A 23,482-nucleotide genomic window follows, 5' to 3' on the forward strand; every position below is an offset into this window, starting at 1 on the left:
CCGCCGCCTCAGCCCGGAAAAATCCTCCGCCAATAGCTTCCACAAAAGGGTTTCTTCCATATTCCCTTGGACAAAAGGAATAACCTCCGCTGCCTGCCTTAGCTGTTTCCCCACTTCTTTTCATCCTGTTTCGCCAAATCTAGGACCTGGGCGGTAGTAAAAGGCGGCTGCGCCTGCGCAGCAAGAGGGCCTAAGCGAGGAGTCCAAGCGTGTTCGTTGTCTGAGTCTGCGCGGTTCCTCCCCCCCTCCCCCCAGCTTCGTATTGCGCGTACTCGCGCCTTGCCAGGCTGGATTTAAAGGGCCATTTCCTTTCAACCTGGCTTTTCAAAAATCGTTCCTTTGTCGTCGCTGTCAGAGGTCGGGGCTCGGTAGCTTAATATGGGACAGTGGTGGCGGCGGCGGCAGCTGCTGCTGTTTTGCTTCTTCCTGCTTGCATTGAGGAGCTGTTCTGGGAAGCAAAAGAAAAAAGAAGAGGAGGAGGAGGAGCACCTACCCAGCAAATGCGAAGGTAGCCTGGGCATCCGTCCTCCCCTCCGCTGGAGGCGTGCCAAGGATGCGCCTTGCGCTCCTGGGGCCGTCTCGGATGGGATCTGAGATAGGGGCAGGGAGTTTGTAGAGGTAAAAAAGCGGGGTGTGGGGGTGAAGGTGGGTATGGAGACTGAAGCTGGCTGTGTGGCCACAGGCAAATCACATAACCTCTCTGAGCTTGTTTACCCATCTGTAAAATGGGCATGGTATGTATCCCACCTACGGACCTGGCTGTTGTGGGGGAAGCGTTTGGTAAACTTTAAAGAACTCTGTTGCTGTCATTCCCCTTCCCGTCACTGCTGCCTTAGTTTTTCAGGGACTCTGGGATTTAGGGAAATTGGACCTGGGTGTGAATTCAGGCTCTGTCACTTGCTGACCAAGCTCCTTAAGATTCTCTTGCGCCTTCCTTTCCTTATCTGTAAAATGGTGATGATGATGGTTGTATTACCTTGTTCTCAGGGCTGTTGTGAGGCTCAAGTAAACATAAAGGACTTTGTCAATTAAAACCCTAATTAAATACTGGTTATTCTTTGTTGTTGTTCAGTCATGTCCGACTCTTCATGACCCCATTTGGGGTTTTCTTGCCAAAGGTAATAGGGTGGTTTGCCATTTTCTTCTCCAACTCATTTTACAGATGAGAAAACTGAAGGCAAACAGGGTTAAGTGACTTGCCCAGGGTCACACTGTAAACACAGTGTTTAAATGTCTGAGGTTGTATTTAAACTCAGGTCTTCCTGACTCCAGGACTGGAGCTCTATCCACTTAGCCACATAATTGCCCACTGGCTGTTTTTACTGTAGTTTGTTTAAATAGTTCTTTGGTCCATCTAACAGGGAAATTCACCAGTCTTGTGAGTCTCCAGCCTCCACCAAAGCCCAATTCTAGTGCCTTACTGTGACAGTGATGAGTTTTTGAAGGCTGTACAGATGGAGTTTAAGATGTAGGAAACCCTACAAAACCAGAAAGGCTTCAAGTACACGTCCAGCAAAGAACTCTTAGCCTTTCATCAAAGCACTAAATTAGGAGTTTATTACTGGGTTGGCCCAGTAACTATTTTTACAACACAGCAACTCATAAAGATCAACTACTAAGATACAAAGGGGTTGTGTTCTACATTGAGAAAGGGAGTATTTCCCACCTGGACAAAATCACAGTTCCTTTAAGTGTATAATGTTGGTGCCTCTGAGCTCATATCTTAGAACTGATGGAAACTGTAATTCAAGCCTACCAAGTTGGAAGTGGGGTTTGAAGAAGTGTATTACAGCTGAAAAGGACCTTAGAGATCTTTTAGTCCACATGGCAGCAGTTGTGAGCACCCTGCCCTGTCCCACCCTAGCTTGGAAGCTTCCAAATGAGAAGAAGCCTTTTGGCTCCTTGGAGAGAGGAGGTGATTCAGCCACTGCTTGATGCCCATAAACTAGCAAGGAAGAACAAGGGTATTTGTCACATTGCCTGTCTGGGGGATGTTTGGGAAGGATATCCCCAAACAGTTTTGGACTGTGCAGAAGTTGTAAACTGTATGGACTTCATCCTACACTGATTTGCCTGTTGCTGCATAGCTAGTGTCATTTTCCCTGGTGAACTTAGTGTTACTGATATAATTCATTGTTTTAGAAGATCTGATTTCATAAGTGTGGCCCTTCAGTTGATGCAGAAGGCAACCCTCCCCACAACACACCCCTTTAATAAAACTTCATAAGAAGTTATGGCAAAAAAAAAACCAAAAAACATTTCCCGATGGTCAACACTATGGTGATAAGCCTCTTCCCATTTAGGCTGGTTCTTGGATAACAAACTTACACCATCTGTTACCAAGGCTGTAATTCATGGTCTTCAAGAGCCCAGAACCACCATGAAGCTTCAGAGTAGGATGCTAAAGGTATTACTGACATTAATAATAATAATAAGTAGCATTTATATAGTATCACTGTTTATAAAATGCTTTACAAATATCTCATTTTAGCCTTATAACAGATTTAGGAGGTGATATTTTGCAAATTGGGAAACTGAGGCAGACAGAGGCTAAGTGACTTGGATGAGGTCACACAGCCAGTAAGTATCTAACGCTGAATTTGAACTTGGATCTGTCTTGACTCTATGTCCTGTGTTCTACGCACTGTAATAGCCAACTGCCCACATAACATAAGTGGAGTAAAAACAGTGCAATAAAACAAACATTTCTTTTGTCTGTATCATGGGATCAAGTGAGATAATATTTGTAAAGCATTTAGCACAGTGTCTGCCAGGTACCTAGTGGGCAGTATATAAATGTTTATTCCCTTCTCTTCCCCTATAACACGAATTCTAGGCATAGGGAACAACAATCAGTAAAGGCATGAAAGCACATGCTGTCTATCTTCCATTTTTGTATATATTATTACATTCTTCCTCCCCCCAACCCCATCCCATGCCTGGAATATATTCCCTCCTCACCTTTGCCTCTTGGAGAATTCTGGCTCAAAGCCATTTTCCTTACACTCTACCCTCACTCCCCTGTTGCTAGTACCCTCCTCCACCTAAGTATTTACTTTACTCTGTCTATGTGTTTATTCTTCTGTGTGCCTTTATAAACTCCTTGAGGAGTTTATTTGCTTTGCTATTTTGCTTTTTATCCTTGTATTTCCAACACCTAGCATAGCGCCTGGTAGGCTCTTAATAATGCTAAACAGTGATGGTCAGAATCCTGTAGTTGTACCCAGGATGGATTGAAGAGAAAAGAGAGAAGAAGCAATTAAAGCCAATAAGGAGGGTACTGAAATATTCCAAGTGGGTGAGAATGAGAATTTGTGGCATCCTTAAGAATAGATGGGTTGGATTTGAGAAATGTTGTAAAGGTAGGAGTTAAAGGACTTGGTAACTAACCTTTGAGGTTATGAGCATAGGTGACCAGGTGAATGGTGGGGCCACGAGATGGAAATAATTACGTCAGAAAGAGGAGCAGATTTGAGGAGAAGGATGATCAGTCTTTGCTGAAGTATATCATATATGAAGTTGTAGGTAAGGAGGTAATTTGGGGATGGGCTAGGAAGAAGATAAGAGAAGAGGTCTCAGATGTCAGTATATGATAATATATCTATGTACCCTAGGACAGGGTGAATGCCTTTCTCACATTGAAGAGAGGGGATGTCTAATAACTGACTCCTCTGTTCTTCCCTACCCTACCCACCTCCTAATTTATACAAACCACCCTCAGGGGGCAGCTAGGTGGCGCAGTGGATAGAGCACCGGCCCTGAATTCAGGAGGACCTGAGTTCAAATCCAGCCTCAGACCAAACACTTGACACTTACTAGCTGTGTGACCATGGGCAAGTCACTTAACCCCGATTGCCTAAAAACAAAAACAGAAACAAAAGAAACCACCCTCAGGAACTGAAGAAATAGACCTTAGTGAGCTGGAATAGACCTTAGTGAGCCTCTTTTCAGCTTCTCTGTTTCATTAGGAATCGTAGGCCCAGGAAGTAAGATGATTTGCTCAAGGTCACGTGACTAATTAGTAACATTAATAATCATAACTGACATTTTGTAGAACACCTTAAAGTTCGAAGTGGATGCTACCGATAGTATTAACCCCAGTTTACAGATGAGGAAACCGAAACTGAGAGGTTAACTGATTTGCCCAGTCACGTAGCTGGTGTGTGAGATGGGATTTGAAACCTTCTTTTTCTTACTACCAGGCGAGCACATTGTCTATCACACCAGGGTGCCCACAGCTAAAGCCCAGGTCTCTTGCCCCCAAGTGTGCACTCTGCTACGTATCTTGTTTTAACATACTTCTGGCAACTGTTTTCTCCCCCACAGTCTGTAAAATACTGAGCTTGGAGCTTCAGGGGGAGCTGAATCGGAGCAGCCAGTCTCGAGAGTTGCTAGAACTAGGGCAGGTGCTAGACACTGGCAGGAGGAAAAGACAAGTCCCCTACAGCACTTCGTGAGTCTCCTTTGACTGTCCTTCTGTCGTGGTACCTCTAAGGCTTCATCCCTTACATAGCCCTATAAATCATTGCCTAACTTTCTTCATCCCCACAGTTCCCAATGAGTCATCTGTTTCTTTCCCATTGTCTCCCATCTCTCTCTCCCACAGGGAGATTCGGCTGGAGGAGGCCCTGGAGGACCTGTGTGAACAGATTTTGGATTACAGCATCCATGCTGAGCGTAAGGGCTCCCTAAGATATGCCAAGGTAAAATAAATCTTCTCCCTGTGCTTGCCCTTTAATGGCACAAACCAACATGGGGGTCCCACTGCTCAGAGGGACCATTCTTTGTTCTTCCTCCTCCTGGAGGCCTTTGCCAAGACCTCTGCCCTTGGGATGTCCCATGCCCTCTCCCATTCTGTCTCAGCCCTTGATCTACTGTGGGTACTCCATTCCCACCCCCAGGTTCAATGAAAAGATCCTGATATAGTGGGGATAGGGGGAAGGGAGGAGGAGAGAGAAATAGAGACAAAGGAGGCTGACCCTGCCAGAGTCCTCTGTCTCTTTCCTCCCTCCCACATCTCCCTCACCCCAGGGTCAGAGTGAGACCATGGCAACCCTGAAAGGCCTGGTACAGAAGGGAGTGAAGGTGGATCTGGGAATCCCTTTGGAACTGTGGGATGAACCCAGTGTGGAAGTTGCGTTCCTCAAGAAGCAGGTAAGAAAATGTCACATGCCAGAAAGAGGAGATGAGATGGGACAGACAGCAGGGTATGGACTTGAGGAATAGAATAAGACAATAAGTGCTGATCATGGGGGCAGCCAGGGACTGGGGCATAGACAAGACTGGACCCGTCTCCTAGAAGAGGGTGGTGGGGGAAGGAAGAGAGTAGGCAGAGGAGATCAGAAGGAATGGATTTGAATTTCTGAGAATTCTTCACCCAGAAGCAGAGATTCTGTCTGCCATCTCCCTTCTCCTTTGCTACTCTTCCCTCCCTGTCAGTGTGAGCTGATGTTGGAGAGCTTTGAAGATGTCATTGAAGACTGGTATTTCCACCACCAGGAGTTGCCCCTGCAGCAGTTCCTCTGTGAAGGGCATGTGCTTGGGAAGGAGGAGATGGGTGAGTAGTCCAGGGGCAGGCTGAGTGTTGGAGCTGGAAATACAGGAACCTACCTGTATACTCACTGTCTGTCTTTTCATCAACCCAGACTGTCTTCAGGAAATCTGGACTGAGGAATCGAGAGAACAGAATGAGAAGAGCTTGGAAGACAGCCTCGGGCACCATGCCCATGATGCTGCGGACCTCTGACCAGAGTCAAGCCTAATGTCACCTCCTCTTTTTCTAGATCACTATTAAAGTTTGTTTATATATATGTATATATCATGTAGGTATGAAGGTGATGTCACCTTTACAACTGTACCTTTAGCCAAGCCACATTTGGAGATTTTGTCCACTCAGTGTGGCTGCTGGCTGTGGTAGCTCCTAAGGTTAGAGACAACAGAAGTGAGTGGCAAGGCAAGGCCATGGTTGGAGGAAGCTGTGGAGGTTCAAGATGTTTTCAGACTTGCACCTGAGCCACCATCCACCCTGAGCCTATGTCTAGTGGGGAGGTTTACAAGACCAGTACCATCTTGGCAGATAAACATGTAAAGGAGCTTATGGAGGTCAATAGCCATTAGTGCCTTTTCTGTGTGCTTTCCTTCTGACAAGGTGGGAAAGTGGGGAGGAGTGGCCCATGGAAGAAGAAAGTGACCAGAATACTTAGAAGACCCCGCAAAGACTCTTTGCATGTATAGGTGCAGATACCGTACTGAAGCCAGTGAGTATGTGAGAGCTGCGTCCTAGAACGGGGTTCTTAACTTGGGGTCTATGAATTTTTTATTAATATTCTGATAATTGTACTTCTATATAATTGGTTACCTTTGTAATCTTATGTATTTTTTAAATGAATTTTTAAAACATTATTCTGAGATGGGTTTCTTAAGCTTTACAGTCTGCCAAAGGGATCAGTGACACAAAAATGGTTAACAACCCTCATCCTAGCAGGTGGAAGGGAAAATCGGGTTGAAGGCTGAGGAGGAGAGGTCGGAGTGTTAAAGATCCCGTCATTTTGCAAAAAGGATAAATTAAATGGGCATAGGAGAGGGCCCTCACAACAGGCTGCTTTAGGGTTGACCAGGGTGAGTGGCAGAGTTTTATAAATAGCCAGTAACCTACATGCCTTTTTCTCTCTTCTTCCTTAGCTTAGAATGCTCCTGGCCATGAGCTTGCATGAATGGACAGGCTCTGGATGGTGACTTCCCTCTGGGGATTTCCAGAGATGCCTATTCTGTGGTAGTCCTGCTTCTAGGCTACTCAGAGCCTCAGTAGGCTGGGGGTGCCCAGAGAACTGATGGCTCTGTCAGCTTTATCATGTTCAAGGCCTAGGGCCTGGTTCTTGAGAATCTGGACACGGGCCAATAGTAGCCCATAAGTAGGGAGACCTAAGCACCCAGGAGAAGGGGGCCTCAAGCCCTATCCTGGTAAACACTGGGGCCTCCTGGATTTAGGAAGTCCTGTCAGAGGCCCTAATACATAGGAAACCATAGGCTTATTCCCTGAAGTCGCCATTCTGATTTCTGTAGCTGCTTTCCCAACAGAGGCAATGAGGTTTCTTAGTGGATAGAGTGTTTGACCTGGAGTCAGGAATACCTAAATTCAGATCCAGTTCAGACATTTACTATCTATGTGACCCTGGGCAAGTCACTTAAATTCTGTCTACCTCAATATTCCTCAGCTGTAAAATGGGGATCACAATGGCATCTATCTCCCAGGTTTGTTATGAAGATCAAATGAGGTGATATTTGTAAAGCACTTAGCACAGTGCATAGAACGTAGTAGGCACTTAAGAAATCCTTCCTCTTTTTCTCCTGCCCCACCCAGAAGCTTCTACCTATCATCATTGACTGAGGCACAGCCCTTGCATTTGGGTCCAGAGCTAGAGGTGTGGGTGACTCCTTACCCTGAAGGTGGCAGGGTTATGATCATGGTGGTGATTGGAACAGCCTTTTGGACTGTGGTGAGGGTTAGTGATATATCTGAGAGGGATGGGGATGGGGAGCAGTAGTAGAAACTGGGCAATAACCTTGTGGCCCAGAGACAAAGCTGTGAGAGGGTACAATGTGCTGCTGATGGGGTGGTATCTGGACATGAAGGACAACCTTTGGAAGTTTTAAGGGAGGCTAGGAGGCAAGAAATGGATGGTATGAAGAGCAGTGGACCATGAATAGGGATCAGAATCCAAGAGACAAGCACAAGAAAGGCCTCCCGGCCCCAGGAACTGGCATCCATGCAATGGGCAGGTGCCCTGGGCACCCAGTCCCCAAGAAAGTGGGAGGATTTCTGTAGCCTCTATTGTCCCCGGACCAGAACCTTTGAGCTGAGGAGAAACTTTTATATCAACATTGCTTCCCCCTTTTCTCTAGTTTCCATTGGCTAGTCTGAGGAATTGATGTAGTGGTGAGAGCAAAGGTTCTTAAAAACGTGTTTCACCCTCTTAAAATCCATTTTACTCTCCCCTCATGTAAAATGGGGACACTAATTCCTGCTTCCCTCACTGAGAGGATCACATGAAAGAAAAGATCTATAAGTACCAGAAAATCATGGTGTCCTACAAAAATGTCAGATACTGTGTTCCAAGATATCCTCTTATTTGTAGTAGAAACTGCTAGGTCTTGTGTGATCTGGACTGTGGCTCCTTGGTGCTTGAACTATTTTCTGAATGCTTACATACTTTTTTTAAATATGGGAGCTCTGGATTTTGGCTGACATTCCTCAGACTTTTCCTTCTGGAGTTTCTATCTTCACTTTACCCTCCAGTTCTAAGAGAGCTAGACAGTTTTCATTAAGGTTCTAGTATTTGCCAAGCACCAAATAGTATCAGAATAGATATCCTTGCTTTACTTCTGTTTTCAGTGTGACACCCTCTGTTTCTGTATTTTATATAATACCATCCCTTCATTTCAAATAAATATATTTTTTATCATTTTTAGGAAAATCCTAGTATTCTGATACATTTTAATATTTTCAACTTGAGTAGGTATAATACTTGTCAAGTCTTTTCTGAATATATTTGTTAATTATTATTAATAATTATTTATTGATTTAATTATTAGTATACTTTGCTATTCTCATTGCTTTTCAAATCTTGAGCCATCCTTTCATTCCTTGTATAAATTCTCCTTGCTTGTAATGTAAAATATTCTGATACATGGTTGTATTTGTTTTATAGAATTCTATTTAACATTTTTGCATTAATGCTCAGTTTTAATATTGTCTTTATCCTTCTTACATCCAAGCAGTCAAGACTTTGTTTGCTTCATAAAGAGTTAGAGCACTATCTTTCTCTAGTGTTGAAAGCAACATATATATGTATATGTAGCAACATATGTGTGTGTACACACACATATAAATGTTCAGTTGCGGGTGACTCTTCATGACCCCGTGGATCATATTGTCCATGGAGTTTTCTTGGCAGAGATACTGGAGTGGTTTGTGATTTCCTTCTTCAGTAGATTAAGGCAAACAGGTTAAGTGACTTGCCCAAGGTCACATACCTAGTAAGTGTCTGAGTTCATATTTGAACTTTGATCTTCCTGACTGTAGCCCCAGACTAAGCCATCTAGCTTCCCCTACACACACACACACACACACACACACACACACACACCCCATTTAATAAGTTTTTATATGTTAAGTACAATTAGTTATTTATATGTGATATATATGACAAAATTCACATGGTTTATTTAAGTTATTTTTTGTTTTATAAATGTGGTTATTTTGGATTTTTTGTATTTATTGGTTCTCAACAAAGTTCTAATCTAATGCCTCCTCATGGTGTAGAGGAGTCTTAAAGGTCACATCAGCAGAATTAGGCCATGTTAGATCTAGCATGTTTTACTACACTGGAAAGGCCTTGAGTATGGTAATGGTGATAAGCTGAGTTTTCTGTCTGAGAACCTACTAGTTAAGTGTAGAAAGACTCGTCACTAATAGATTAACCTCTAGGTGTTGAATTATTTTGCCATTGAAGCCCATGAAACAAAGAAAAATACAAAATGACCCTCAGTCTGTGGCTTCCTTCTGAATCCACCATGGTGATAGAGGAAAAAGGAGCCAAGGGCACTCAAAATCAGTTTTTAGTTTATAGACATTAACTTCAATATAGGTACTCTAAACGTGAGATCTTTGTCCGTTGAAATGATTGGAAGAAATTAATCACATCAGTGTTGATGTTCTTGTGATAAATGAAACCAGGGATTGTATGACTGGCAAGATGGCAGAGTAATCATTTTCTGCAAAGTTCTCCAACTCCAAAATCTCAACTTATGCACCAGGTATAGACTCAGCAGCTGAATCCATGAGATAAGAAGACAGAAATACCACAAAGGGCAAAGACCTAATGGAATAACATCAGACAACTTAAGTAGTCAAAGGTCCCACTAAAGGTCCCCATCCCCAAAACAGCCATATGCTGAATGGGACACTAGACAGAGTGTCTCAGGTTTGTGATCGTGTTGCCTATGTGAATTGTTTCATGATCCTCCCACAGAAGTGATTCAACCTTACCCCATAGAAGGCAGAAGACATTTATATTACTGAGCCACTCAAAGAAAGGGGACTGGAGACGGGGGTAATAGAAAGCCCAGACAGTATAGAGTCTTAGACCTGAGGGGAAAGAGCTTTTGTCCCGGAGGAAAAAAAAAAGACGAAAGCCAGCCTATTGGCAGAGTTTTTTTTCTGGTCAAGGACTGAGACCAAGGTTCAGAACCCCTAACTGTAGGACCAGCCTTCAGGATCTATACAGCACTGGAAGGAGGAAGGAGCAAAGAGGGTGGAGGAAAATCAGAGAATAAATTGGAAATACAAAGAAAAGGGTGAAAAAACGCTAATCCAAAGGAAAAGTCCTAAGTAAAAACCTAGCTCACAAGAAGATAAAATAATGGAGTTGTCCATAAAGACAAGGAAAAATGAGAAAAAGATTCAAAAGAGAGGTCAAAATATTATGAACAATTATACCATGAAAGGAACCAAAAATCCCACACACCTCCCCTCCTCCCACCCTGAGAAAGAATTAATACAGATTCTGACAGAACAATAGCAGGAAATAAAAATGACAAAACAAGAAAATAAAAATTAATTTAGGTTAGAAAACCTAAGTGTGAAATTGAAAAACAGAAGACGCTGAACATTCCAAAGGAGAAAAGGATCTGAAAGAGAATGTGATGGGTTCGGACTTCCAAAGTATAGAAGTGGAAGATACTTGGCAGAGTAATAATAATAATTAATATCTATATAGCGCCTACTATGTGTCAGGCACAGTGCTAAGTGCTTTACAATTATCTCATTTGATCCTAACAACCCTGGAAGATAGGTGCTATTATTATCTCCATTTAATAGCTGAGGCAGACAAGTGACGCTGCTAGTAAACCACTGAGGAATAGCATTCTATCTGCTGTACCACCTAGCTGCAAGAAAATCAGAAGTAAAAAATATTTTGAAAGAAATAAGCATTTAGAGGCAGCTAGGTGGTGCAGTGGATAGAGCACTGGCCCTGGAGTTCAAATCTGAGCTCAGACACCTAACACTTACAACCTATGTGACACTGGGCAAGTTACTTAACCCCAAATGCCTCACACAAAAAAAAAAAAAGAAAAAGAAAAAAAGAATTAAGCATTTATATAGTGACTACTATGTGCTAGGCACTGTATTCTACTCTTTTTAGAGATATCTCGTTTGATCCTCATGATGACACTGTGAGATCAATGCTGTTATCACCCACATTTTACAGTTGAGAGAATTGAGACAAACACATTAAGTAAGTTGCTCAAGGTAACACGGTAAGTCTCCGAGTTGAACCTGGGGGTCATAAGTATCATATTTGAATCTTGAGTTTTCCTGATTCCAGGCCCATTGCTCTCTCCACTGTACCACCAGCTGCATCAAGACAGAACATCAATTCTGTTCTAATTAAAAAAAAAAAAAAAAACAAAAACATTCTTCATGAGTCAGACCTTGAAGACAATGCACAGAGATAACCAGAAAAATGTGTCAAATAAAAAAAAAAGCTGAATCCCATATTATAAGGGAAAGTATCCAAAAATTCTGAATAAAGATAAACAGAGCTTGCAATAGGAAAAACAAACACCACCCTTGAAATTCTTAAGACAATTTCAATAACAAACTTTGCAAGCTACCAGGGGAGAAACCTTAAAATGTGAAGGAACACCAAGTAACTATAGAGAGAAGAGTATGGAATAGTAGATTCTAAAAATCAGGCATTCAAAATAGAACCCCAAATAAGATTCTAACCAATTTTTTAAAAGAATGTTCAAAAAGATAAAAGGTATTTCTGACAAAAAAAAAAAAGCAGAATATTTAACTAGTAAGCACTGCAAACAATCCAAAGAAAGGTCCAGTCATTAAGAAAAAACATCAGTTCTCTCATGTTTATAGGCTATTGCATATGTAAAACAAGAAATTGACCTGGGAGGTAAAAGAACAAAGAAGGGTCCTCAAGGGATGACAATGACCTAAGGGGATAAAGATGAATGGATAATTTAAAGATTCAGGTGAAGGAACAGAGGAAGAGATGAATTAATATTCCAGGGACAAAAGCCCTGGAATTATCAATTGATAATCTTATGGGAGGGATAATTCAATGGGAAGTTGTATGAATAGAGAGGGAGGGAGTAAAGTAAAAGGGACCTGGAGCTGGACTCTCTACTGAGTTCATGTGTGAACAATGGAGCCTCCCCAGCACAGGTTCTGACAGCCAGGGGACAGAATCAGGATCCTAAAGGAACTGGGATAATACCATCCGACCCTTGTGGTCCCCTGGCCAAGACTTCTACGCTGAGGAAGAACTAAGGTAGCTATCAACACTGCTGACCACCTCAAAGGATAGGAACAGGCAGTTCTCAGATGAAGAAATTAAGCCATCTATAGCCATATGAAAAAATGCTCTAGATCACTATTGATCAGAGAAATGCAAATCAAAACAGCTCTGAGGTACCACATCACACATATCAGATTGGCCAACATGATACAACAGGAAAATGATAAATGTTGGAGATGTGGGAAAATTGGAACGGGCTATAAAAATGTGCATACCCTTTGACCCAGCAATAGCATTTCTAGGGCTGTATCCCAAGAGATCATAAAAATGGGAAAAGGACCCATGTGTACAAAAATATTTATAGCAGCTCTTTTTGTGGTGGCGAAGAGTTGGAAATTGAGGGGACACCCATCAATTGGGGAATGGCTGAACAAGTTGTGGTATATGAATGTAATGGAATACTAAATGATGAGCAGGTGGACTTCAGAAAAACCTGGAAAGGCTTGTATGGATTGATGCTGAGTGAAGTGAGCAGAACCAGGAGAACATTGTACACAGTAACAGCCATGTTGTGCAATGACTAACATTGACAGACTTAGCCCTTCTCAGCAACGAAAGGATCTAAGACATCTCCAAAAGTCTCATGATGGAAAATGCTATCCACATCCAAAGAAAGAACTATGGAGTTTGAATGCAGATTGAAGCATGCTATTTGCTTTTTTTTCCCTTCTGTTTTGTTTTGTTTCCTCTTTCTTATAGTTCCTCCTATTGGTTCTAATTCTTCCTTACAACATCACTAATATGAAAATGTTTAATAGGAGTGTATATGAATAGCCTGTATCAGATTGCACACTATCTTGGGGAGGGAGGTGAGAAGGGGAAGGAGGGGAGAAAATTTAAAACTCAAAAGCTTATGGAAGTGATTGTTGATAATTCAAAATAAATTGGTAAATAGTGAAATAAAAGATGTACAAGTGCTAGAAAAGTATGGTGCCCTTTGCATAAGAAAGATAGTAACAATATATGAAAGCACAAAAGTACACTTTCCCCTCTTCCCCTAGCCCTGCTCCTGCCATTCTCAGCCCCAGTTCATCACTGAAGAATTTATGTTGTATCTAAGTCTAATAGGTGGGATTGTGACATCCTGTCCATACTCCTCCCCACTCTGATTCTCCTGCCCTCTTCTTTTCATGGTCACCTACAGGGAACAACATCCTGTAGATGCTCCCAGCATTGTTGAAGAGTAGAGTTCCCAGTCATAGGGATGATGTGGCCATCCAGGCAGCCCAGGACAAGGTCAGCGGAAGGAAAGTAGGGACCAGAACAAGATAGAGAGGACCACAGGTCTTGGTCGTAGAAGCCAGAAGGTACTAAGGCTGGGAGTCTGGGATTGCATGGGGGTTGGGAAGACAAGGCTGCAGAGAGGGAGAAAAAAAGAATCAATGAGGTCTGAGAGGAGGATATATCCACACATCAAGGTACAAGAGTTTCTTCCCAAGTAGTCCACTCACCCAGATTGCTGTTCCCTTTAGTGACTACTGCCTGGATAGGAGAAACACCCCTTTGTCAAGTTCCTACAGAGATGCCAACAGGGTAAAAAATTGAGGGCTGACAATCACTTGGACATTCAGGTGAGCTTGAAGCAGGTGATGCAGAGAAATTGAAGACTGACACACGGGAGGAGAGAATGAAGAGGGGTGGGGGACAACAGCAAGGCCATAAATTTCACCCCAGTGAGGAGAGAGGTTTTGTAGGGAAAGACCCAGGGGAATGGCATTCTTGACAATGACATTGCAAATATTAGTATCTAGAGAGGGAATCATGGCTTGGAGTTGGTGAGAGGAGTTCCCAGACACTGTTCAAGAAACCAGTAGTGTGACATCACGTACTTGATCACATTTCTGTAACAACCACTTGAATGTCCAACTAACTCATGGCAGGACAGGTTAGCTGGCTGAAAACAGAACCAAACTTCACCTGGCTCTGAGTCCATATAATTACAGGTGACATCTTTGTTCCTGACTGGCAAGGGTTCTACATAGCAAGTGACAATCTCCTGAGTAGAGGTAGAAGGACAAGTAGAAGCTAAAAGGTTCCTTCTCCTAGAGTTCTTGTTGAGTTCAGGAGATGGGTTGAAGAGCTCCTCAGAAGGTAAGTACCGGAGGAAAAGCCAGGCTGGGTCAGGAAAGTGGGTTTAGAGATAGAAGATAGTTATTTCAGGATGCTGGAAGATGAAGTTGATATGGTAGATGAACTAGAAGGGAGGAAAGAGGGAGCTGTCAAGTATGGTTTCCTTATATCCCTTCCTCAGTACTGATCCTTTGCTCCTTTCCCCAGACCTATCTTAATCCTAATGGATTACTATTCTTTATTCTTTATTTTCTGAATAAATTTCTTTTTTTTTCAGGTAATTGGGGTTAAGTGACTTGCCCAGGGTCACACGGCTAGTAAGTGTCAAGTGTTTGGTCTGAGGCCAGATTTGAACTCAGGTCCCCCTGACTTCAGGGCTGGTGCTCTATCCACTGCACCACCTAGCTACCCCTTTATTCTTTGTTTTCTGCTGATGACTCAGATAGATGACAGGCTTGCCCTCTCCCACTACTACTCTTATCAGAAGGAGAAATTAATGTTTATAAACGATGTTTATTTCCACATTTCACTGAAAGGCAGGAGATAACAACACTAGTCTCTTCACTTTCACCACCCTATTTCCTGTCACAATCCTTTGCTTCCTAATTTGGCTTCACCAGTGGCTCATCAATACAAAATGTGGGGGACCTCATCCAGTCTTTCAGGATGAGAAACCTCCATATTGTTTTCCTGGTTTTACTTACTTCATTTGGGGGGGGGGCGAGGCAATTGGGGTTAAGTGACTTGCCCAGGGTCACACAGCTAGTAAGCGTCAAGTATCTGGTCTGAGATTAGATTTGAACTCAGGTCCTTCCAACTCCACAGCCAGTGCTCTATCCACTGCGCCATCTAGCTGTCCCCTACTTATTTCATTTTGCATCAGTTCAAGTAAGTCTTTCTATGTTTATCTGTGGCCATTATGTTCATTTTTTCTTACAGCAGTTATATTCATGTACCACAATTTGTTTAGCCATTCACCATTGATGGACATCTACTTTATTTCCAGTTCTTTGCTACCACAAAAAGTTCTGTTATTAATATTTTCATGTATATGGAGCCTTTTTTTGTTAGTGACCTCTTTGGGGTATATGCCTGGCTCTGGAATCTCTGGGTCAAAGGCTATGGACATAATTCCAAATTGCTTTCCAAAATAGTTGTTCTGATTTACAGCTACACCAACAATGCAGTAGTGTGCCCAAAGGAGATTTTTTTTACTGACATCCAAACTAGTCCACAAAATAATAAAAATGTTCAGAGTTAAGAATCTACTTGAAAAAGCCTCTGGTCTAACTTTGCAAAGGCTGTCTGTCTCCCATACCTGGAATACTGCCTTTCTTAGGATGCCCAGCTTAGAACCCTCTTGCATGGACTTCATGATCCTCCTGGTTGTTAGTACTTTTCCCCTCCTTATATTATCTTCTTCTTATTTATCCGTAGGTACATTATAGCCACATCCTCTCCCCATCCCAGTGAAATCTAAGCTCTTCAATGGACTTTTTTTCGTTTTGTCCACCCCCTGACTTCCCTGGCTTCCTTCAAGTCCCAACTAAAATCCCAGCTTCTGCAGGAAGTTTTTCCTGTCCTTAATGTTAGTGCCTTCCCTCCAAAATTGTCTCCAATTTATCCTACATACATCTTGATTGTACATAGCTGTTTGCATGTTGTTTTCCCTCAATTTTAAGCTCCTTCAGAGCAAGGGCTGTTTTTGGCTTTCATTAGCACAGTACCTGGCATACATACTTAATAAATGCTTGTTGATAGTGATTTGATTTGATTTTGTGTTCCCTGCATAGTGCCTTACACATATTCAGTGCTTAATAAATGCTTGTTTAATTTAACCAAATTTAATTGAATGAAATTTATGTGTTCCTAAAGTATCACTAGAATAAGAGAGGGAGCAGTAATAGTGGTAGTGCCCTGGCCAGGGGATGGGTGTTGCAATAGGATTTCAGGAGGGAGATGTAGAGGAACTTTTAGAACTGGGACATGTAAAAGAAACAAAAAAATTGGTTAAGCCCAAAATAAGCCCCAAATAAATGATGATAAAGGAATACTTAGCTTCAATTAATAAATTTGAGTCACTAGGACCGAATGAATTACATACATCTCATGGTAGTGAAAGAGCTTGCATATATGATTTCTGAGCTGTTATCAGTGATCTTTGAAAAATGGTTAAGAGTAGACTAGAATGTAAGTTTCTTGATGGCAAGAACTATTTTGTTTGTTTGTTTTTGTACACCTAACCCTAGCACAATGTAGGTAAATGTTTGTTGAATGAATTAATGACCTTAAGATGGGCAAATGTTAACCCAATTTTGTAAAAGGGTAGAAGATGGATTCTTAAAGCTATTCTGGTAATCCTGCCTTCAATTTCTCACTGAATCCTAGGATGTATTATGAAATTAATTATGTGCCCTTAGGGAAGAGCTGATCACTAGCATGGGTTTATAAAGAACTGGTCACACCAGAATAACATTTCTTTTGATGTAAGGTTGCCAGATTGTTAATATAGGGAAATAACATTAACATATTGTACCTGAGTTTTAGGTAGGCACTTTGGCAAAGACTCTCCTGCTGTCCTTGTGGACAAAGCAGAGATATATGGATTAATTAGGTGAATTTTGCACCAAGGTGAAAAATCAGACCTAAAGGGTAGTAATTATTACAGCTAACTTGAGATCTGTAACAAAGTGTCTGAAGGCTCTTTCCTTGCCCTTGTCTTGTTTAACATTTGCACTAGTGACTTGGATAAAATATAAATGGCATACATGTCACATTTACAGGTAACACAAATTTGGGAGCAGATACCATGTTGGATGACAGAATAAAGATCCAGAAGTATCCCACAGGCCAGACAGAGAGCCATGCTTAATGAAGTACAAGGAGATAGCTGGAAATTAAAGAGGAAAAGGATAATTAGATCTAATTAGGTAATTGCATTTCAACTTTTCCATTGGCTTCTGTTTGCATTAGAACACGGCAGAAATATGTTAATTGATAGTTAAAGGAAACAGAGCAGAAAACTTTGTTCTATTTAGGGATAAGCCAAAGTTTTCTATAAATAAATTATTTCCTGTGCCACTGAGTCTTCAGTGCAGTTTGCCACAATGGTTAGCCACAATGATTAGTTGAGAGTGACTAAAAAGAAGAGAAAAATCAGAGCTCTCATTTTCAATAAGTATGGAGGGCAAGAAGAATTTTCCAGTGATTTTCAGATAGCATACCATGTTTTTACATTTCTGCAAGAACCAACTAACAGATGGTACTCCATGAATATGAATGTGAAGCCACTGTATTTGGGCAGGTGAATGTTTCTTTTGCTTTCCTTTGGTTTTCAACTTGTCCTATACACTCCGAAGAGCAGAAATGAGGTAGGAAGTAACTGTAACTATAACGTGATAGGAATGTTATTGTTCAATTGAGTGGGATTCTTAAAAAAAAAACACAACCACAACTTATTGGTTGTTCCACTCACTACATCATTGAGCAACACAAGAGAGTGACCACTAGTCAGGGGATGTCCTCTAACTGGCTCAGGTCTCCAGGGTTCCCTGGAGACATGGCTGTGTCAACCACATGGAGCCCACTCCTCAAAATGCAGGAGTCCAAGCTGACTTGAAAACAGAAGTTTTATTAGGAGGAAAATCATACACTAGTTCTGAGACACCCCAGTACAAAGTGCAAGGAAGCCCACAGTCCAAGAGATCCAGGGGATATTTGTGCTAGAAAACCACAAAGGGGAGGTACAGGGAGAAATTGGGAAAAAGAATAGGGGGTGTGTGGCGGGGGGGGGGGGGGTAGCACAGATTAGCAAAGTCAGCCAGCAAACACCAGCAAAGGCATCTGGTAGTGAGCAAGACTTCGGCTCACTGCAATCTCCTGATTGGCTCCTTTCACAAATGGGCTTACTCTGTATCTAGTGTACCTGTCTGGTAAGGTAACTCATAGAAACTGATACATTAATCTTAGGGGTACTTCCACAGCTGCTAGGATGCTGAAGATACCAATGGGACTGCCAGAGTCTAGTCAGAGGAGAAAGTAGAGATGACATGGCAGGTGACTAAGCAAAAATTCCCAGGGAAAATGGCAAGTGGCCATCCCTGAGAGATCAAGATATCTTCTGACAAAAACCTGGAAAGAATTACATGAACCAATGCTGAGTGAAGTGAGAACCACGAAGACATTGTACCAGTAACAGTAACATTGTGCAATGATCAACTTTGATAGACTTATCTCTTCTTAGCAATACTATGACCTAAGACAATTCCAAAAGATTCACGATGGAAAGTGCTATCCGCATCTAGAGAAAGAACTATGAAGTCTGAATGCAGATTGAAGCATTTTTCTATTTTCTCTCTCTTTTTTCTTTTTCATCATTTTCCCCTTTTGTTCTGATTTTTCTTTCACCACATGACTAATGTGGAAATACGTTTAATATGATTGTACATGTATAGCCTATATCAGATTACATGCTGTCTTGTGTGGGGGAGGGGAGGAAGGGGAAAAATCTAGAACTCAAAATCTTATAAAAGTGATATTGAAAACTAAAAGTAAATAAATAATGTGTTGTTGTTTTTTTTTTTAAAAGACACTTTCTGACCCTGAATCCTCTCATGAATTGCTTAATGACACACTCAAAGTGTGGTCAATATTCTATTATTCTATCATGTGATATGAACAGTACCTCTCCTATGCCAATGGCCTCTGAGAGTATTGGTTTCCCTGGAAAAATAAATATCTGAATTCTCAACTGTTAAAGAATTAGTAGCTGTTATATCCACGTCTGGAGATGGTTGATTCCCTGAGCAGCATGTCACTTGGAGTTTTATCACTGTCTTATTAATTACAATTTCTTACACTAAAAGTATTCTAAATTACAATGGGAATGTGTTTCCTTTTGGGTCACATGGAGAAGAAAGTAAAAATCTTTTAATAGGAAATGAAACATGAATTATTTTAGGGAGATTTTTCCAAGAGATAAATTTAGGTGGAGCTTTTGAAACCACTGAAAACCATTGAAACCAAATGAAAACATTTTGAGATGAATTTTTGAAATATTGTATGTGAATGAGACTTTATTCCAAGTAAATGTGGAAAGACAAATGAAATTATGCAAAATGAAATGAACGGCATAAAAATAACAATATTTTACCATATTGTTTTTTACTGTCTAAATAGTTCCTCAGCAAAAATTCTATTCCCATGCCTCAGTCATGGCATGGAGGTGACACTGAGCTTTCAAAGGCTGTGTTGATAGAGCATAGGCTCTGACAGGTTGTACCAACCTGGGAAGGCCTTAAATATTCTCCCAGTATCAGACTATGATCAGTTGTGTAAGGATTATTCTAACTAAGTACAAAGAGGCTCATCACAGACAGGTGACCTTAACCTCTCTTTAGATTTTGACACCATTGATCACCCCCCTCTTTCTACTAGATACTCTCTCCTCTTTAGGATTTCATGACACTTCTGTTTCCTGGTTCTTCTCCTGCCTGCTGTCTGACCACTTCTTCTCAATCTCCTTTGCTGGATCTCCATGGATAGAAACAAGCAAAGCACTTGACTCAAAGACAGAGTGAACGAGGAAGGCGTTTATTTCTTTTCTTGCAAGAAGTGGGTGTTCCAAAGAGCACACACAAGTTCTTATACCTTAAGGTGTGTCAGATAAGCTAATTGAGCATGCGCAGATGCAAGAACAGCTACTAGTTATTTGTCAATATTGGTATGCAAGAACAGCTATTAGTTACTTGTTAATACTTGTAGTTAAAGAGTACCTACTAATCAGGATCCATAGGCATCCTGTTTTTGCATTAACTTCTGTGGAAACAGAAAATTTCACAAACATCTTCTTTTCACACCATCCAGGTCATGCCAGATAGCCATGGTTGCTCCCCAAGGGTGCCTCTTGACCCTTTATTCTACCGCATTTGGTGATCTCATCAGTTCCCTTAGATTCAACCATTATCTTTATGTAGATGATTCCCAAATCTATATAACCAGCCCTGACTTTCGGTCCCCCATCTCCAATTGGCTATTAGACATCTCAAACTAGATGTCTTGTAGACATCTTAAACTCAACATGTCCAGAGCTACACTCTTTCTCTTTCCCCCCATCAAAGCCTCCTTTCTTCCCAGCTTCATGACTGACCTGAAATCACCACCATCCTCCTAATCCCCCAGTCTCACAACCTAGGTATCATCCTTAATTCTTTATTCTGTGACTCCACTATTCAGTCTGTTGCCAAGTTCTATAATTTCTATGTTCACATCTCTCCTTTATGTCCCCTTCCCTTCATTCATATAGTCACCACCCTAATGCAGGCCTCATTCCAGTCCATCCTTTACTCATGATCATTCTAAAGCACTGGTATGCCATGTCACTCCCTTCTCAAAAAGCTCCCACTCTCTCCAGGATCAAAAAGAGAAATAAGAAAGGCACAAGGAAGGCAGGATGAGAGGGAAACTGTGAGAAAAGATTACTTACCCAACCATAAATACCAGTCCCAAAAACAGTCTCCTTGAATCACCTGCACTCCAAACTACCTAGCTCCGTCCTATCATCAGTAAGGATTGAACTAGATACTGAAGTTCTGAAAGACCAAATACATTCTCCTTTACCCTGAAGACGAAAGTGTATGAAGAAAGGCAGGTTCTGTTCTTGAGAGAGGCAAGATAGGCTTTGCCAAATGACATAAATCATTTTGTATGTAATGGTGTATGTCATGGTGAGGGACAGGATGCCACTGACACTAGAATTATCCTACTGTGGAAGGAGAATCCATATTATAATGGAAGAGACTGTGGAAGTCTGAAGACACTAGGGCCTCCTAAATTTTGTAAGAGCTATTGGTTTGAGGAAGAGTTCTTAACTTTTATGATAAGCTGGAATCACTAACCATATCTTACCAAGGTTATGCTTACCTTATTAGTGTTCCTCTTCTTTGAAATATTATAAATTTATTTCTGAAACCTGCAGATTCTGTTCTTGCTATCTGTGTTTGTCCAATGTTGTTATTTCTTATTATAGAAAAGGGAAAAGGGCATTTAGTTTGTCAACACGTAGATGGAAAGGCATTCCAGAGAGGCAAGGTGCTCTATTTAAAAGGTGACTCTTTTGTGGGATGTCAAAATATAAATGTGGCAACACCAGGACTTCATAGGGTGAGACATTTCTATTCCATGTAGTTCTGCCCAAAATGGAGAAGCAAGAGGAGAGGAGTAGAGCCAGCTTGATGGTTGGGGAAACAGGAAATAATCAAGCCCTCAAAAGCACTCCTAGGCTTGGCACTTTTTCCTCCAGTATCCAAGATGAATATTGTTGTTCAGTCATTTTCAGTTGTATCTAACTCTTTGTTACCCCATTTGGGGTTTTCTTGGCAAAGATAGTGGAGTGGTTTGCCCTTTCCTTCTCCAGCTCATTTTACAGATGAGGTAACTGAGGCAAACATGGTAAAGTGACTTGCCCAAGGTCACACAGCTAGTAAGTAGCTGAGGCCAGATTTGAACTTAGGTCTTCCTAACTCTAGGGCCAGCACTTGATCCACTGTGCCATCTAGCTGCCCATTCAAGAGGGGCACCAGACTAGAATTATTCCTATCTGCCTTCCTAAATATTGCTAGCCTAGGGATATGATAGGTTCAAAACAAAAGCTGTTTTCCTACCCATTACAGAGGGACAGGTTACCCCAAATTTACACACTTAGGCTTAATCCCTTCCCACCAAATGCTGGTTCCAGAAAAAAGACTATCACAAATAGTCCATAGCAAGTAAACCCATTTATCCAAGCAAAATAGCAAACAAAAATACAAGTTATACAGATTAGAATAGAACATAGAATGCAAAAATACAAAGTAAATGAGCTTTTCAAGATGGAGATAGACACTGATGTCATCCTAGGGGAAATTTCCTGAAGTCTAGTCTAGGGAGACAAGCTGGAAATTAAGGTTATGTTGAAGATGACTACAGTTTTTAAAGTCTTTCTCTCTGTCTCCACATGTTTGGAGTCAGTTCCAAAAAGAATGTCTGGAGTGTTTTCTTTAAGAATGTCTCTTCTCCCAAAGCTCCAGCATAAACTCTGCCTTCGACAGAAGCACACAGTGTTGCATTACCAATAAGGCAAATCTTGTGCAAAATGCCCCAAACTGGTCTAGAAATCAAAGTACACATACTTTTGTAGGGGTAGGGGTGGAAATGGCAGTATTAGGAAATTCTTTTCCCTTCCACTGCTGCAGGCATGTGAAAAAGACAAAGTGGAAGGGACAGCTTGGAGTGTTGCTTTTATTGGAAGATGGTTATTAACATGAAAGGCTCAGGAGTAGAGGTCAAATGAGATTAAGTGGGTAGATTAATGGCCTATTCCTTTTAACAAATGAGTTATGGTACTTTTGGAAATAATAATTAAAAAGGAGGAATTAATTAGCTTCTCCTGTTAATGTTATTTCTTACATTTAGAGGCAAACAGCCTTAAAAATGAGTGATTTGTAATAAATTAGCCACCATACCCAGGAAAAAGAGAAAAAGACCACACAGAGAACTTATCCATCCCTAATATCATTTATTGAAGGATGGTCTTTGTAGCCATAAGAGTCTTGGGAAGCTTGGGGACAGGACAGGATGTTCCTCAGGTGAGTGTCTTGAGTTGGGTCTCTACTCATCTGAGCAGAACTCATTCTGTCCCTCGCCACAAAACAGCCCCTCTCAACTCTGGATCTACTCATTTTTTTTTTAATTTTTTTTTTTTTTGGTGAGGCAATTGGGCTTATGTGACATGCCCAGAGTCACACAGCTAGTGAGTGTTATGTGTCTGAGACCAGATTTGAACTCAGGTCCTCCAGACTCCAAGGCCTGTGCTCTATTCACTGTGCCACCTAGCTGTCCCTTGGACCTATTCATGCAGACCCAATTCAGTCTCTCAAGAACCTAGTCTCTAAAAAGAGTGATTAGGCTTTATCTCAAACTCTCTGATTCTTTATACTCCCCTCCCTGAAGTGCCAAGGAAAAAATACGTAAAGCCTGGGTTTGGTTCATATCCAATG

The 23,482-nt window shown here is 41.5% G+C and overlaps 1 protein-coding gene across 1 annotated transcript; it reads left to right on the top strand.

Moving 5' to 3' along the window:
* Positions 1–271: 271 nt before the first annotated feature.
* Positions 272–6,402, top strand: CNPY4 (canopy FGF signaling regulator 4). The gene is made up of 6 exons (XM_027843737.1): positions 272–508; positions 4,327–4,453; positions 4,607–4,703; positions 5,032–5,154; positions 5,440–5,557; positions 5,646–6,402. Exons 1-6 carry the CDS (start codon positions 379–381, stop codon positions 5,744–5,746), a joined length of 696 nt encoding a protein of 231 aa, XP_027699538.1. The 5' UTR covers positions 272–378; the 3' UTR covers positions 5,747–6,402.
* Positions 6,403–23,482: the final 17,080 nt, after the last annotated feature.

This window comes from Vombatus ursinus, unplaced genomic scaffold, assembly GCF_900497805.2.
Source record: "Vombatus ursinus unplaced genomic scaffold, bare-nosed wombat genome assembly UNPS02005197.1, whole genome shotgun sequence".
NCBI lineage: Eukaryota > Metazoa > Chordata > Mammalia > Diprotodontia > Vombatidae > Vombatus > Vombatus ursinus.

What these genes read in the sequence shown, in the direction of transcription:
- CNPY4 (XM_027843737.1), top strand. Translation starts at nt 379, where the DNA reads ATGGGACAGTGGTGGCGGCGGCGGCAGCTGCTGCTGTTTTGCTTCTTC. An exon ending in CAAGTCCCCTACAGCACTTC is followed by an intron (nt 4,454 to 4,606) that starts GTGAGTCTCCTT and finishes TCTCTCCCACAG; the next exon opens with GGAGATTCGGCTGGAGGAGG. An exon ending in TTGCGTTCCTCAAGAAGCAG is followed by an intron (nt 5,155 to 5,439) that starts GTAAGAAAATGT and finishes CCTCCCTGTCAG; the next exon opens with TGTGAGCTGATGTTGGAGAG.